Source organism: Ctenopharyngodon idella, chromosome 21, assembly GCF_019924925.1.
Source record: "Ctenopharyngodon idella isolate HZGC_01 chromosome 21, HZGC01, whole genome shotgun sequence".
Lineage (NCBI taxonomy): Eukaryota > Metazoa > Chordata > Actinopteri > Cypriniformes > Xenocyprididae > Ctenopharyngodon > Ctenopharyngodon idella.
The window spans coordinates 14,127,824-14,143,132 of NC_067240.1; the positions used below are offsets into that span (position 1 = coordinate 14,127,824).

The 15,309-nt window shown below is 36.7% G+C and overlaps 1 protein-coding gene across 5 annotated transcripts in view; it reads left to right on the forward strand.

Annotated features, from left to right (window-relative positions):
- The window catches only part of arhgap42a (Rho GTPase activating protein 42a), a 31,210-nt gene that overhangs the window by 6,981 nt on the left and 8,920 nt on the right, over positions 1–15,309 (forward strand). For 3 of the 5 annotated variants that reach the window (XR_007927251.1, XM_051878141.1, XM_051878143.1), the window contains 9 exons: positions 5,630–5,701; positions 10,543–10,644; positions 10,763–10,873; positions 11,173–11,277; positions 11,530–11,659; positions 12,172–12,272; positions 12,354–12,463; positions 12,591–12,650; positions 14,927–15,005. Coding sequence is in view for 4 of the 5 variants with exons in the window: in XM_051878141.1 (XP_051734101.1) it covers positions 5,630–5,701; positions 10,543–10,644; positions 10,763–10,873; positions 11,173–11,277; positions 11,530–11,659; positions 12,172–12,272; positions 12,354–12,463; positions 12,591–12,650; positions 14,927–15,005 (870 nt within the window). In the remaining variant the exon portion in view is untranslated. Of the gene's footprint in view, positions 1–5,629; positions 5,702–7,266; positions 7,410–10,542; positions 10,645–10,762; positions 10,874–11,172; positions 11,278–11,529; positions 11,660–12,171; positions 12,273–12,353; positions 12,464–12,590; positions 12,651–14,926; positions 15,006–15,309 lie in introns of those variants that run through there. The other 2 variants (XM_051878144.1, XM_051878142.1) reach the window with 2 other exon arrangements.

The window sequence follows — 15,309 nt, forward strand, 5'->3', positions numbered from 1 at the left end:
CTTGTTAGTGTTTTAAAGGGTTAGTTCACCCAAAAATGAAAATAATGTCATTTATTACTCACCCTCATGCGGTTTGGAGCACCAAAGTCACGTGATTTCAGCAGTTTGGCGGTTTGACACGCAATCCGAATCATGATTCGACACAAAAGATTCATAACGCTCCGAAGCTTAATGAAGCAATATATTGAAATCGGCCATCACTATATAAGTCGTTATTTTGTTTTTTGGTGCACCAAAAATATTCTTGTCGCTTTATAATATTAATATTGAACCACTGTATGAACTGATTTAAATATGTTTTTAGTACATTAATGGATCTTGAGAGAGGAAATGTCATTGCTGGCTATGTAGGCCTCACTGAGCCATCGGATTTCAGCAAAAATATCTTAATTTGTGTTCTGAAGATGAACAAAGGTCTTACGGGTGTGGAATGGCATGAGGGTGAGTAATAAATTACATTATTTTCATTTTTGGGTGAACTAACCCTTTAATAACTAAGAAGCCCAGTTAATTAATGACATCCTCTACCAGGAAGTGACATCATTTTCAGTTGTCAAAGGCTATGTTCAGACTGTCAATCTAAATCCAATTTTTGTGCATATCCAGTCAGATTTAGCAAGTGTGAACAGCAAAAAATCACATGAAAAGCTATTTTTACAAATCCGTTTCGAGCTACATTCATATGTGGTTTGAAAATCTATTCAGATCACATTTCTGGAAGTCCGTTTCAATCTGACTGCTTTGATCGGATTTCGCATGGTTTATATGACTTTCAGAGCAGAAAATGACAATATAACAGAGAAATGTTTTGAAACTGGTGGAGACGACAGCACGGAATAAAACCGCTCATACTAGCCTCCTATGTTTCTGCCAATGCTTCATAAGACGCATTAGTCCAGCACTGCGGCTACACATTGTCATGTTGTAAATAAGACAACATCCACAAATCGGATCTGAACAGTTGCTATACACAGTGTGGACAGTCACTAGCTGGGTTTCCATCCAAACTTGAAGCGAATCTTTTCAAAGTTCACAAAAAAAACAAAAAAACAACAAAAAAAACAAATGCGAATTAGGTGCGTTTCCATCAAGTTGTTTGAGCGGATGATGGTGGTATTGGTTAACCTAGTAACCAACAGTAAATAAAACACCATCAGCGGAAACAGCCAATTAGTAGTAATGTTTGCTACGTCAGAATTTATTCAGTAAATGCGTTTCCATCTCCCATTATTCACATTAACTCTTTTTCACACAAGTCAAAAATCACCTCAAGTGAGCATAAAAACTAAATTTGCCGTTTTCATCACTCGTTTCTGATGCAATACTTCAAATTGCCCATAAAAACAGGGTAATGGAAATCTTAGATAAGATTCCAGTCAGATAGACAAATAATCGGATTTGGACTGACAGTGTGAACGTAGCCAAAGTAGTTCTCTGATGTTTTGTAATGATAGTTGGTTTGATTTATTCTACAATTTGTAGAAGTTTGATAAAATTACAGAAATCTGTATTGTATTATCAAAATCCAACAGATGGCTAACTTCAGCTCTTTATTTCCATCGAGACGCATCCTGTTAATCTTATCTTGTTTATAATCAAGCTATAATTAAAAAATAAAGGGTTTTAAGCTTTAGCAGAGCATATTTCTGAACATCTAATATAACCTTTTATGGAAGTACTTGCTTAATTACAACACAAGCATATTCACACGTAACAGAAATGACCCTGAAAGTGGATTACATTAAAAATGTGTCAATGCCCCAAGCAAAGGCAATTCATTTTGACATGGAAACACTTGATTTGCGCAAGAGGATATTAAATATGTTGCATTTGCCTGGAGAGCCCCAGTCGGTCAGCATCCAGGCTGCATATTTAGTCCCATCCATTGTTCAATGGAGAAAGGAGAATGGGTCAGCAGAGCTGTGCGAAGAGCCTCAGGGGAAGAATTACCCAGCAGACTCCTACAGTTTCTTTACTTCCTGCAGACCGTGGCCGTGTTACGCTTCAGTCTCACAGGCTCCTGCTCTGGGCCTCTCAGGATGACAAACACCTCCGTCAAGCTGAGAAAGTCCCCAAGGGCCTTTTCATTCATAGACATACAATAACAGAGCCAAGGGGTGAATAACTCCCTGTAAATGCTTTGCCCTCCCACAGGGGTGCAGATGGGAAGTACTCCATGTTACTAGAGCATAGTGGCGAGACGGTCAGGTCCAGAGGCTGTCTCTCACGTAATGGTGAATCATTATGTAAACACAACTGTAGTGTTTTATTGAACTTCTGCCATTGTGTTCTGCCAGATTAGTAGACAGTTTCATATCCACTGGTACTTTCATCTTAGGCGCACTGCCAGCATGCTCTGCTTTAAGTGGGAGGCATTTTCCCACATGATGGATCGGACTGATGTAAGAAGTGAGCTTCCTCTCTGGCTAAAAAGGGCCATGGGAAGTTTTGACGGGAGAAACTCTTGAGCAAACAGTGACTGTCTGCACCCAGTGGAGTGCTCGGCACTCTGCTGTATCTGAAGTGCTGAAAGGCCCCTTGCTTTAATGAGTTGAGTGCTTATTGTTAAAGTTCAAGTTCAAATGAGCTTTATTATGATTCTGCTATATGTGTAGACATACAAAGGAATGAAATGTCGTGCCTCACAGGACCATGGTGCAATTTATGTAAAAATATATGTACATAAACAGACACATAAATCTATAAATATACATAAAACTATAACCTATAAACTATAAACCTACATATAAATATAGCTGCAAGCAGCGATATGGGGCCAAGCCCCGAAAGCACCGAATGTAGAGCAAGCACTTCAGCTGCAAGCATTGTGAGCACAGCAGCAAGCAGAGCAAGTACAGTAAATACAGTATGTACAGCAAGCATAATAATCAAAGCACATCATGTTTAATACTCAGTCTCTACAAAATGAAACTTAAAAAACACCAACTTTGGGGTCTAACTCTATAAAAAATATTTTTTTTCAAATGGTCCTAACTTTTGAACCCTCTGTTCTAGAAAAAATAAATTTAGTTCACCTGATTGAGATCTTTATGCTGATCAGATTGAACATCTTACATTAAGACTCCACCCATTACAGTAGTGACCATTTTTAAATGTAGTATTCCGTTTTGCCACAGTACCACTACTTCTATATTTGCTACCATTCCTGAGAAATACGTCTCCAAAGTTGACTATGCCTGTGATTGGTTTCTAATGCTACCCAGTTGCCTTTCTTCTAATGTGGCTCTTTGGCTATCAGGTTAACTATATGTTAGCAATTAAGTTAGCTCAGCATGCTAATCAGTCAAGATGCTAAGTAACGTTTTTGTGTGCTCATTCTTGCCTTGGAAACTCTCCTCAGCAGCCTGTTGAACATGAATCAACTAGTGGCGCACCGTTATTATAAGCAACAAGCCCTGAACCTTTCGGGTCGTGGGTTCGACTCCTGTGTGGTACATGCCCAGAACGAAAGAGGTACTGAGGCCCGGAATGGAGCAAAAGACGTTGTGTCTTTCTGAGAATGACTTAATCTGGACTTATTAAATATAGCATGCGGTGTATTTATATACACAATCTTCTTTTTGAGTAAATTCTCACCTGAATTACTGAACAGCTGGGTGAAAGTGTGTCTTCCGAGCAGTGCACAGCGATAAGCAACAAGCATGTGATCAAAAGATTGTGGATTTTATTCCTGCCTGGTACAACTTTATAAAAGTGTGCGTAATGTTGTGTAACTTCAGTACCTTTATTATCTGGGTAAGCGTTGTACTAATCTTTCTTCTTCTTGGATTAGAAATGTGTTTGTTCATTCTGTGTACATTCTCATCTGAACTTCTGTTCATTTTAAATTCATTCTCATCTGTATTTCTGAAGTTATGTACATTCTATTTCTTTCTTCTCTTTGTGTTTTCTTCTGGCTCTGCACTGCTGTTGCTGCAGCTCAGGGGCCGTATTGCTGCTTGAAGCTATATTTATTGTTATTATAATTATTAGTGTTATTTTTTAAATATTTAAAAAAAAAAATGCTTCCCTGTTTATTCATTTTAAAAACGTTGTCTGCCAAATTAAAGTCATGCAAAATGCAGAGACACAAAACAGGAAATGATATCATGTAGAGGACCTCTGCAGATCCTCAAGGTCAGTAAGTTTCTTAAAATATTAAATAATTTGACCTCTTTATGACAAGAAAGATTAGTTCAGCTTGTAAAATATCATGTAATGTGACTCCCCAAAGACCTCATTATATTTCTGATTGAATAATTCTTAAAATTTGTATAAAAAAAGCACTTTATGTTAAAATATTTTGAAAATTTTTAAAATAATGATTACATATGTGTATGCTCATGTGTAAGGAAAAAATATAAATACATTCATTTGATTGTTATACCATGTGACATTTAAACAAGAAGTATTTCAAAAGTAAAAGTTTTTCAAAACCATATGAAACCCACATGAATACATAGAGTATGCTGAGATATTTTATTGTGGCCACTCTTATATGTCCCATGCAGCTCATCTGTCTAATGCATGTAAGCCTGTCATGCTTGTTTGACTTGCTTGGTGCATTGCAATAAATGTTTAAAATGAAAGCTCAGTACTTTATGTATAACATATACTGTAAACTAAACTGCATTTTAGTATAAATATGCTGTTGGTTTACACTATAGGGAAAGACTCAGCTGTGCACCATGAGCTGAACAGGAAATGCACTCATATTTTAAAAATGGAGTTGTCACTTATATCCTTTAAAAGCCTATAGCATACATCTGGACCCGCTTGGGAGTCTGTACATTTCTATTATTTGTAAGTGCAAATTCCATTAATGTTGATGTGGGTGGAAGGAGCCTGTAGAGATGGATGGCCAGCGCTGCCGCTGGCTGAGCACAGGCAAGCATGTGGAACTTATTTTGACCAATTCTCCAGCGAGACATGAAGTCCTCCGTGCTGTGCCTGGGAAAGTGTATAAAAGGAACTAGTGTATGTAATTGTGTGTTTTTCCAATCGGAGTGCCTACATGAAAATGGTACTAATTATAGCACCGTTATTTTACAGTAAATAAAAGTAATTCCCTTGGATACTGTTCATGCACTGTTCGCCGGCTGTTAACTATTAGCAGAAACAGACTGATGTCAGTGAGTTCACACACTCAGCACCACATTGTTAAATGTGGTTTTTAACACTAGAGATTGTAAAATGGGTGAATTGTAAATACTTTCGCTACTTTGATTTGAGCGGATGTTGACATTTTTGTCATAAGGTGAAAAACTTGACATTTATTTAGTGTTTCCTTTCTTTAATCGAAATATTTCAAACAATATCAAATGTTTTTTGTCAATATCACCTTACATACTTTTTTCCATCTGGTCTTTTTATTTTAATATCCCTGTAGCTATTTTAATGCAATGCAGGTTTGTAAAATTCTTATTTATTTTACCCATTTTAAACCTCATACTAAGGAATGCAGGCCGAATGTAATGAAAGGCTATTTTAGACCATCTCAAGGCTGTACAAAGCAAAAAGGATTATTGATTATATTGTAATGTTTTATTAAAGGTTTTTGATGGATGATTCATTGGTATTGGTTTGTCATACTTGACTATTTGAAATTTTTTTTTTTTTTTTAATTTAGATACAGAATGCTGATGACGTCTTGATCACACCGCTGGAGAAGTTTCGCAAAGAGCAGATTGGAGCAGCCAAAGTAAGTTCTTAGACCCCATTGTGAGTTAATGTTCTGCATGTCAGTGGAAAGTAATTTTTACCTACACTGCGACAGGATCCTATACGGTCAATATAGAGGGGAAATTACAAACACCTGTTGAAGACAAGAGCAGTCAAATTATAGCCAGATACTGTAATGCCACATTGACCAACATGAAATGACCTGTGAGCTCTGCACTAGAGGGCATGTTTATAACCAGACTCTAGTTAAAGCTTTACTCTTTCTAGGAGATTAGGTTTTTGTGCTGCATTGGAGCCCTGGTGATCTGTGAATGTGACCCCTCCAGTTGTATTAGAAGAGCTGGAGCGCTGTTGAGCTCAAAGATCTAGAGCCAAAACACTTGATGCCTTATTTGGGCGTTTTGGCCCAATGCTCTTCAGCAAGAGCTGCGAAGGAACTCGCTTAACTTAGACATTGAGACATGATGGAGGCCAAAGGGAATGGCAGTCCGGCTGTTCAACCTCCCCCAAATGTGTGCACATATCCAAAACACTGTCTCAAACAATCTTATTTCTGACCTAATATATGTAAATATTAGGTCAATTTTGGAACGAAAATACTGAATGAAAACTGTAAAAACAATAATATTTAGATATTCCATATTTTATATATACAGTAAATTTATGTTTTTGAAAGAAGTCTCTTAGGCTCACTAAATCTGCATGTATTTGACCCAAAATACAGTAAAAACAGTAATATTGTTAAATATTATTACAATTTCTGTTTGAATGTATTTTAAAATGTAATTTATTCCTGTGATGCAAAGCTGAATTTTCAGCATCATTACTCTAGCCTTCAGTGTCACATGATCCTTCAGAAATCATTGTAATATGCTGATTTGATGCTCAAGAAACATTTCTTATTATTATCAATGTTGTTTTATCAATTATTTTCTAATGAAAGAGTGCTCACTTTCAGCAATTATTTTATCTATGGTTCTTAACTTCGAAACATTTCTTACAGATTTCTTACTTGTTGTAAATCAGATACAGATAAATTAGGTCAGTACCAGTACATTTATTTGAATGTATTAATGAGAGAGCGTATTAACTTCAATGGTCTCCAAACGATTGAAGGTCAAAATTACAGTTTCAGTGCAGCTTCAGAGGGCTTTAAACGATACCAGACAAGGAATAAGGGTCTTATCTAACGAAACGATTTGTCATTTTCTAAAAAAATTTTAAATGTATGCGCTTTATATAAACAAATGATCGCCTTCAAGTGGTTCCGCCAAAATTGCACTTCCGTATTCTTCAAAAAGCTTACGCTGAATGTCCTACACCTTCCCTATTCAACTTGCGAGACGAACGCCGCCCCAGTTCCGTTTTTTCCGTAAGTAGAATAGGAAAGGTGTAGGACATACAGCGTAAGCTTTTTGGAGAATACGGAAGTGCGGTTTTGGCGGAACCACTTGAAGGCGATCATTTGTTTATATAAAGCATATACATTTACATTTTTTTTTTTTTTAGAAAATGGCCGATCGTTTCTCTAGATAAGACCCTTATTCCTCGTCTGGTATCGTTTAAAGCCCTTTGAAGCTGCACTGAAACTGTAATTTTGACCTTCAATCGTTTGGAGACCATTGAAGTCCACTATAAGGAGAACAATCCTGGAATGTTTTCCTCAAAAACCTTCATTTCTTTTTGACTGAAGAAAGAAGGACATGGACATCTTAGATGACATGGGGGTGAGTAAATTATCATGAAATTTTAATTTAAAAGTGGACTAATTCTTTAATTGTGAAGCTGTGGGCTGTAAGTAGTTACTTCAAAAGTAGAAAAATATATGCTATAACTTTTGAGTTTCTAAGCTACTTTAGTGATAAATCACAGGACAGCATTGACAATCAGTTTCTGTCACTTGATGTGCAGCTAACTGTCTGTATGAGAGTTTGTGTGCCACAGTGCATCAGCGCGGTACCTCAATATAATGATATACAGACCCGATGCTCTGAAATTGCTTGAATGTCCAAACTGGCAAGCCTTAAAGGATTAGTTCACTTTAAAATGAAAATTACCCCATGATTTACTCACCCTCAAGCCATCCTAGGTGTATATGACTTTCTTCTTTCAGACGAATACAGTCGGAGGTATATTAATAATCACCCTGATGCTCTAAGCTTTATAATGACAGTGCATGGAAACAACCTATTTAAAACTCAAGAAAGTGCATCCATCCATCATAAACGTACTCCACACGGCTCCGGGGGGTTAATAAAGGCCTTCTGAAGCAAAGCGATGTGTTTGTGTAAGAAAAATATCCATATTTAACAAGTTATAAAGTAAAATATCTAGCTTCCGCCAGACGGCCTTCTGTATTCCGTATTCATTAAACCCCGCCCCCAGAGCCGTGTGGAGTATGGTTAAGATGGATGGATGCACTTTTTTGAGTTTCAAACAGGTGGTTTCTGTGCACTTCCATTATAAAGTTTAGGAGCATCAGGGTGATTATTAATATAACTCTGGTTGTATTCGTCTGAAAGAAGAAAATCATATACAGGATGGCTTGAGGTTGTAATTTTCATTTTAAAGTGAACTAATCCTTTAAAACACAAAATTGACAAAGTTTAGTGAAGACGCAAGTGAAAGTGATCTGGCTTCAGGGCTTGCACGTTGTTAGAGACACAACGCGGCTCGGCTGTCTGTGTCACAGAAAACGGCTCACGATCACTGAAGTGAGGTGTTTTCCATATTGTTGTTCTTGAATGGTGTAAAATCACTTGGATGTTCAAACTGGCAAGCCTTTAAACACATACAATTGACAAACTGGCGTTTGAGTTCGCCTCTGTGTTGCTTCCATGCCGCTGACTGGATGGGGCGGAGTCACGTGACTACACACACAGCAGTATGTTTTTAAGGGGAAAGTATTAACAGGATTAAAAAACGGAAACAACCGACATGGGAAAATTACGTTCTGAATTTCACTTTCGATTACTTTTTGATTAATCATCCAGCCCTAGATGGTGTACTTGCATATTATTCTATTTTTTATTTTTTTATGTCTGAGCCCCTAAATGGAAATGGTGGTGGAAAAAATGAGATGGGAGGAAAAAATATAATTGAGATTGAGAATATAAACATCAATACGTGAGAGAATGTTAAAAGAGAGGACATAAAAGAGAGAACATAAAAGAAAAAATATTTTTCCTCCCATCTCATATGTTTTTTCCATCACCATGTCCCTTTAGGGACTGCATAGCATACTGTATAACAAGGCTAACACATCTAAAGTGTAAAAAATATATATATATATTTTACACCCTTGCTTGAGAAATGTTTATTTAATGCAGAGAAGATATTTTCATTGAGTGCCTGCATGCATGTCTTTTTAAAACCCTTACCCTTGAAAAGAAAGAACACATTCCTAGAGAGAGTGATGTCATTGCTAGCCAGCAGATGGGCCTAGAAACTGGACTAAGCATGTCAAAAATGAGATTCCTCCAGTCTGTTGTTTGGCAAGTCCAGTCTATGGTTTAGATGGCGTGTCCATTAGAGGGTCATGGGAAAGGTTGGGCTGATGTCAAACAGGAAAAACAAACAGCTTCAAACTGGTTTCAGTTGCAGTCTCAAGAAAAAGATTCTCACTGCTGGAGGTCTGCAGCGCATAAACGCTCCGTCCAACGTAAATAGGTGCAGTCAGTGCGGCCACAGGAAGTGGGGGTCTTGTCTATTGTAAACATGTTTACTCAGCCTCATTTAGAGCCTTAGGATGTCCTATAGAATTGGAAATACGCATAATGTTTGTTGTTGTTTTTTTATCTGTGGTTACATGGGTACTCAGAGTCATCAGCTTTAACACGCTCATCACTGATGATACCTCAGTGACTAAGGAAGTGTACGTGCCGCACATGCTCTGAAGTGGCGCTTCACTCCCATTCAGCTGAGCTGACGAGTCATTTAGTTTCTTGTTCAGTATATTTGCTGGATCATACTAGATTGTCAAATTATCCACAATAAATAGTTTCATATTTTCTATGTAAAAAATGCTGCTCTGTGTTTTAGTTGGTGGTAACTATGCTTTTCTAATGTTATAGACCCACACTCAATCTTCACATTTTCCTTTTTATATTTCACAGTTTTTGTTCTGACTTTGAGTGTAAATATGTGACATTCGGCTGGATGGATTTAATATGGTATATTATTTTAAACACAGCTGTGCAGAATCTGCATCCAAACACTTATTCAGAAAGCTACACATAAAATTTTGTTAATTATTTTCAATTATAGTAAGTAAAACAAAAACAATCATGCTAGTTGTGGAAATAAGTAGAACTTTATTGAAATATTAAACCATATATATTTAATTTATTTATAAATTAAAGTGTTTTTAATTTATTTAATAGAAATTAAACGGAACTAAATATATAAATATTATATAAATATATACACATAAATAATGTGTAATAAAATATATATATATTTTTTTTTATTTTTTATTTTTATTATAAATATATAATAAAATATATAAATAATGGCCTGTTGAATTTTGTGAAAATCTGTTGTGCTTTCAGCAGAATATTGAGCCAGTCTAAATGTCACTTGAATTCAAGTTATTTAAAAGCCAAATATGAGTCTGCCATCTACTGGTTATTAAATTTCAGGCTTTGTTTTTGAGCTATGGAATGAAAATAAACAAATATAAACTCTCCTCATGTTTTCATGAGACTCTTACATGGTGTTTGTTTACAAGTCTAACATTTTATATAACGTCTTATCTCTGCAAAAAACATTTATCACCAAAATTACAGTACAGGAAATTCCAACTCATGCCACCTTTTTGTGTGTGTGTGTGTGTGTGTGTGTGTGTGTGTGTGTGTGTAGGAAGGGAAAAAGAAATTTGACAAGGAGACTGAGAAATATTACACGGTTTTGGAGAAGCACTTAAGCCTGTCTTCCAGAAAGAAAGAGTCCCTTTTGCAAGAGGTAACTTGAATGTTCTATTATTGCTATAAAATATCCAGAGTTACAGTATATAACATAGTTTTTGAACGATTTCCTTTACCCTCACTAAATGGTTTGATTATAAGTGATTTTTTCAAAGGCAGACACCCAGATAAATAAGGAAAGACAGGTCTTCTATGACGCCTCCCTGGAATATGTTTTCAAAATCCAAGAAGTGCAAGAGAGGAAAAAATTTGAGTTCGTTGAGCCGGTAAGACACATCAATTTCCATTTCTGCAGCACTATAAATGCAACTTTTATTTGGGGAGATGAAAAATACGAAGACTTCCTCTTACTGAGACAAAAATTGCTACACTGCTTTTAATCTATTGGCACATCTTGTAACATCAGCAATGTTGTTTCTCTGGAGCACATGCCTATCAGAAAGAAAGTGATGATAATAGCCACATCCTGAACATCTATCACCCTATAAATGGGTAGATTGTGCGTAATTATGAGTGTGATATTGCTTTTATTCAACTGTTCAAACTGCCTCTGTCCTTTTCACAGCTGCTAGCTTTCCTCCAGGGACTGTTCACTTTCTATCATGAGGGTTACGAACTGGCACACGAGTTTGAGCCGTACAAGCAACAGCTACAGTTCAACCTCCAAAATGTAAGAGACTTCAGATGACGTGGCCTGACATATCAGTCTGATAATGAGCCAACAAACATATTATGTTTATATAGAGGCCATTGTGTTGTGTTAAACATACAGTATAATAAAACTGTTGATTGTGTGAATCAGTCCTGTGTTATATATTAGAATATCCAGTATTTATTTCTGCATATGGAAGAAACTGAACTTTGGATTTCAGTGATGTCCCTATAGAACCAGTACACTGTTGTTTTGATGTTCCCTCTAAAGACAAGGAATAATTTTGAGAGCACAAGACAGGAAGTGGAGAATTTGATGAGAAGGATAAGGTCTGCAGAGCAGGACTTTAAAGCTCCAGGACAGTGGACCATGGAGGGCTTCCTCTATGTGCAAGAGAAACGTGAGTATCCTCCTGAGCATATCCATGCCAGAGCAATTGAATATAAAATAATATATATATGTGATCTAGTAAAAAACAAAAATAGAGCTAAATGTTAAATATGTAAGTTATAATATACATTTAGAATACTGATAATAATACTGAATACTGACTAAATATAATATAATATAATTTAACGTTCAAAAGTTTGGGGTCAAAAACAGTTGTGCTGCTTAAAATGGATGATTGATGAATTGATGAATAAATCAATGTCAAAATAATTGAAAGAACAGCATTTATTTGAATGTAAAAAGAATTGTAACAATGTAAAAGTCTTTACTGTCAAAAAAGTCTGTACTGATCAATATAATTGGCCTTGCTGAATAAAAGTTATAATAAACATACTGACCCCAAACTTTTGAACACCAGTGTATATTTAGAATATTGATTTCGAAGTAGATTGTTAATAGGTATAAATTCTTGTTCACGGGAACAATTCGTGTGCATTAGTGATCATCTGTCTTCTGTTGAAGGACCCTTGGGGTGCACATGGAGTCGCCATTACTGCACATATGAGAAAGGGACCAAAATGTTTACGATGAGCAACTCTGAATTCAAATCTGGAGGCAAACAGGTATTAAATGTTTAGCATTTAAATGTTATTAGCTTAATTTCTCATTATTATATTTAGATATAATTTGTCTTCTATTGATAGAATGGACTGATTATGAGTCCCCCTGAGATGTTTAAGCTGAAGTCCTGCATCAGACGGAGGACTGACTCTATTGACAAGCGATTCTGCTTCGACATTGAGGTGGTGGAAAGGTGTGTGGAAAGACTGTGAGAGAAATTTGAGTGCTGCAGGAGATTGTGTTTAATACTCTCTTCAGTCTGTCATTTTCAACACTCTCTCCTTCCTTCCATCTCTTCTTTTCTCTTCTCATAACTGAAGAGGTAACCCTTGTGAAGGGCTTCTGTTCACTTATCTGCAATGTTTCTCTAAAGCCCATCGGTACGTTGCACTTTTATCCTGGACTGCTGCCATGTTCTAATAAAATCACTTTTAAGAAAACCGAGCTCCTTTCCCCTGATGTACTGAATTTAAGGGTGTGTTCACACTTGGAAGGTTTGGTTTAATTAAAAAAAACACCAGAAGGAATGCTCTGTTAATGCAGTTCATTTAAATAACGCTTCCGTCCGAACCTTGGTGCACCAAACAAGGGGACCAGGAACCACATTTTCAGGGGGTCTGAAAATGTTTTTTTCAGGTGTCGGAACTGCAGCAGATCTTCATTTGTGTGCAACGGAGGCATTCCTGGCACTGTTTACACACTTAATAAGCTGTTTGTGAGTTCTCAGCTGGTAAAAATATCATCATATATACGCACATACAATGAGTGTATTTAGCCAACGTCCCTTTAAGGCAAGTCATTCACTCGGTGACCATCTTTGAAATGCCTCTCGGGCAGCTATTTCAGCCATGCAAGTACAGTTCCTGTCTCTTTGAACAGGGAAATATCAAATTCTCCAAAGCTGTTCACCAAACTTACGATTAAATGTCATATTTGAAATCACCAGTGAAATTTGACAACAGCTGTCTCATATTTGTTTCTAAATGCTCAAATCATTACAAAAAACAGTATGCGAACAGAGCAGTATGTCCGAATTCATAGTATTCGAAAAACAGTAGGCCAAAAGTCCCAGGATGACCTACTACTTCTGAATTGTGATTCTGAAGTGCGCATACGATGGACACTTAACTATCCCATGAGGCCACGGGAGAGGATTTGTGAATGGAGTTGAAGGGACGTAACTGACGCTGGTGGGTCATGTGACAGGAACAACATGGCGGATGAAGTACATCCGAATTCATTCATACTACACGCATTCGTACTATATAGAACGTCATTTTTTTACGTTCGTGAAGTAAATTTAAATTCAGAACTTCAAATGTAGTTCCTACTCAGCAGTACGTGATTTCGGACACAGCAAATAATTACTTTACCAATTGCGACTGGCTCTTATATTTGAGAGGCTGGACTTCGTGTTGCACTTTCTCCCATTCATAGTAATATGAGTGCACCATCTTTGTATATCTAAAGGCTTTGATTTAGCCCAGCACATGTTTTGGATGTTCTATAAGTATACATCATAAAAGCTGTTTTTTGTTTTGTGTATTTAGGTTTATTGTTAAAAATGACAGTGTGAACACTAAGCAAACCAGGACCAAATGTATCACTTTCTTTTTTTGGTCCGAAAAAAAAAGAGAGAGAGCCGAACTACAAGTGTGAACACTCCCTAAGTTACTTTTTAATGCTATATAACAGTGCCCTAAACATACTAAACAAAAAGTTCTATTTTTGTAACATTTTACTGTTTTTTTATATCACTAATTACAAAAAATTCAGACATGTTGTTCAGTAAGTCAATTGGATGTTAATTCAGTGGCCGCTCTGATGGATTTCGGTGAAGCTTTTGAGTGATTCAGACTTCAAACTAGTAAATTTGTGAGTCTTTTTGACCAAAACCAAACCAGAAAAAAGTCAGTTGAATGATTTGTGATACAAGCAACACTTTAAGTGCTGTACGAGTAAAGCTAGTGAGGATAACACAATGGGGGTTATGCACAACAACCTGTAAAACAGGTTGCATCACTTCCGGTTCAGGTTTTTTGTATGCGCTTTGTTAAATATAGAGCTGTTTTACTCAAGAGACCTTCAAAGGAGCGAGCAAAGATGAGCATAACCGATGTCCATCACATATGCAGAATGATATGTAAAAGTTTTCTTATTTTTCTTCTCATAAACATTTAGATATTTAAACTGAATAAAACACCAACAATATTAAGAACTAGCTAGGTTAGCTGATTACCTTAAAAGTCTATAGTCTATAGTTCGTACAGCCATTAACACTTTCTCCGACAATCGGATGCAATGAGACCTGTTTTCCTGTTTGTTCATGTCAAGTTTGGCATAAAGCCTGTAGAAAGACATGTGTTTGATTTATTTTGTGATACCCGTGCCTTTAATTCATTGCATTAATTAAAACTCAGGTAAAATATGATTTCTTTTGCTGTGTTGGAGCCGGTGAATGGCAGTGAAGGAAAAACTGCTTTCTGCTACACTCCAAGCTTTGTTTGCAAGCTTTGGAAACCTCTCTTTATGCATAGGCTTAATGCTTAGAGCTTGATTTAAAAAATCCTGGTGATAAATAAACAGATAAATTATGCAAAACTCTTACACCACCTCTCACCTTACACCAGTTAACGTCCATCAATCTGTCCCACAGGCATGGCATCATCACTCTTCAGGCTCTCTCTGAATCCAACAGAAGGCTGTGGATGGAGGCCATGGACGGAAAAGAGCCGGTAAGAGCAGCCGCCCAGCCTACGCTGCTCAAAATGAGACTCTGCTCTCGGTTTGATAAACATATGTCTGTTCATAGTGCACGAACTTAATTGTAAAGATTGTATTTTTTTAAATCCTGATAAGATAACAGTAGAAGACAGTAAAATAAAGGGTGGCAGTCTTTTATTCTCGGTTCAACCAATGGCATCCAAGTCAGGATATCTGTTTGACTGACCAATGACAGACAAGGAAACCCATTTGAATGGGCATTATTTTTGCACTTTAAAGAGGTTTTCTTTTTTCTTTAGCCTAAGTTATCATTGA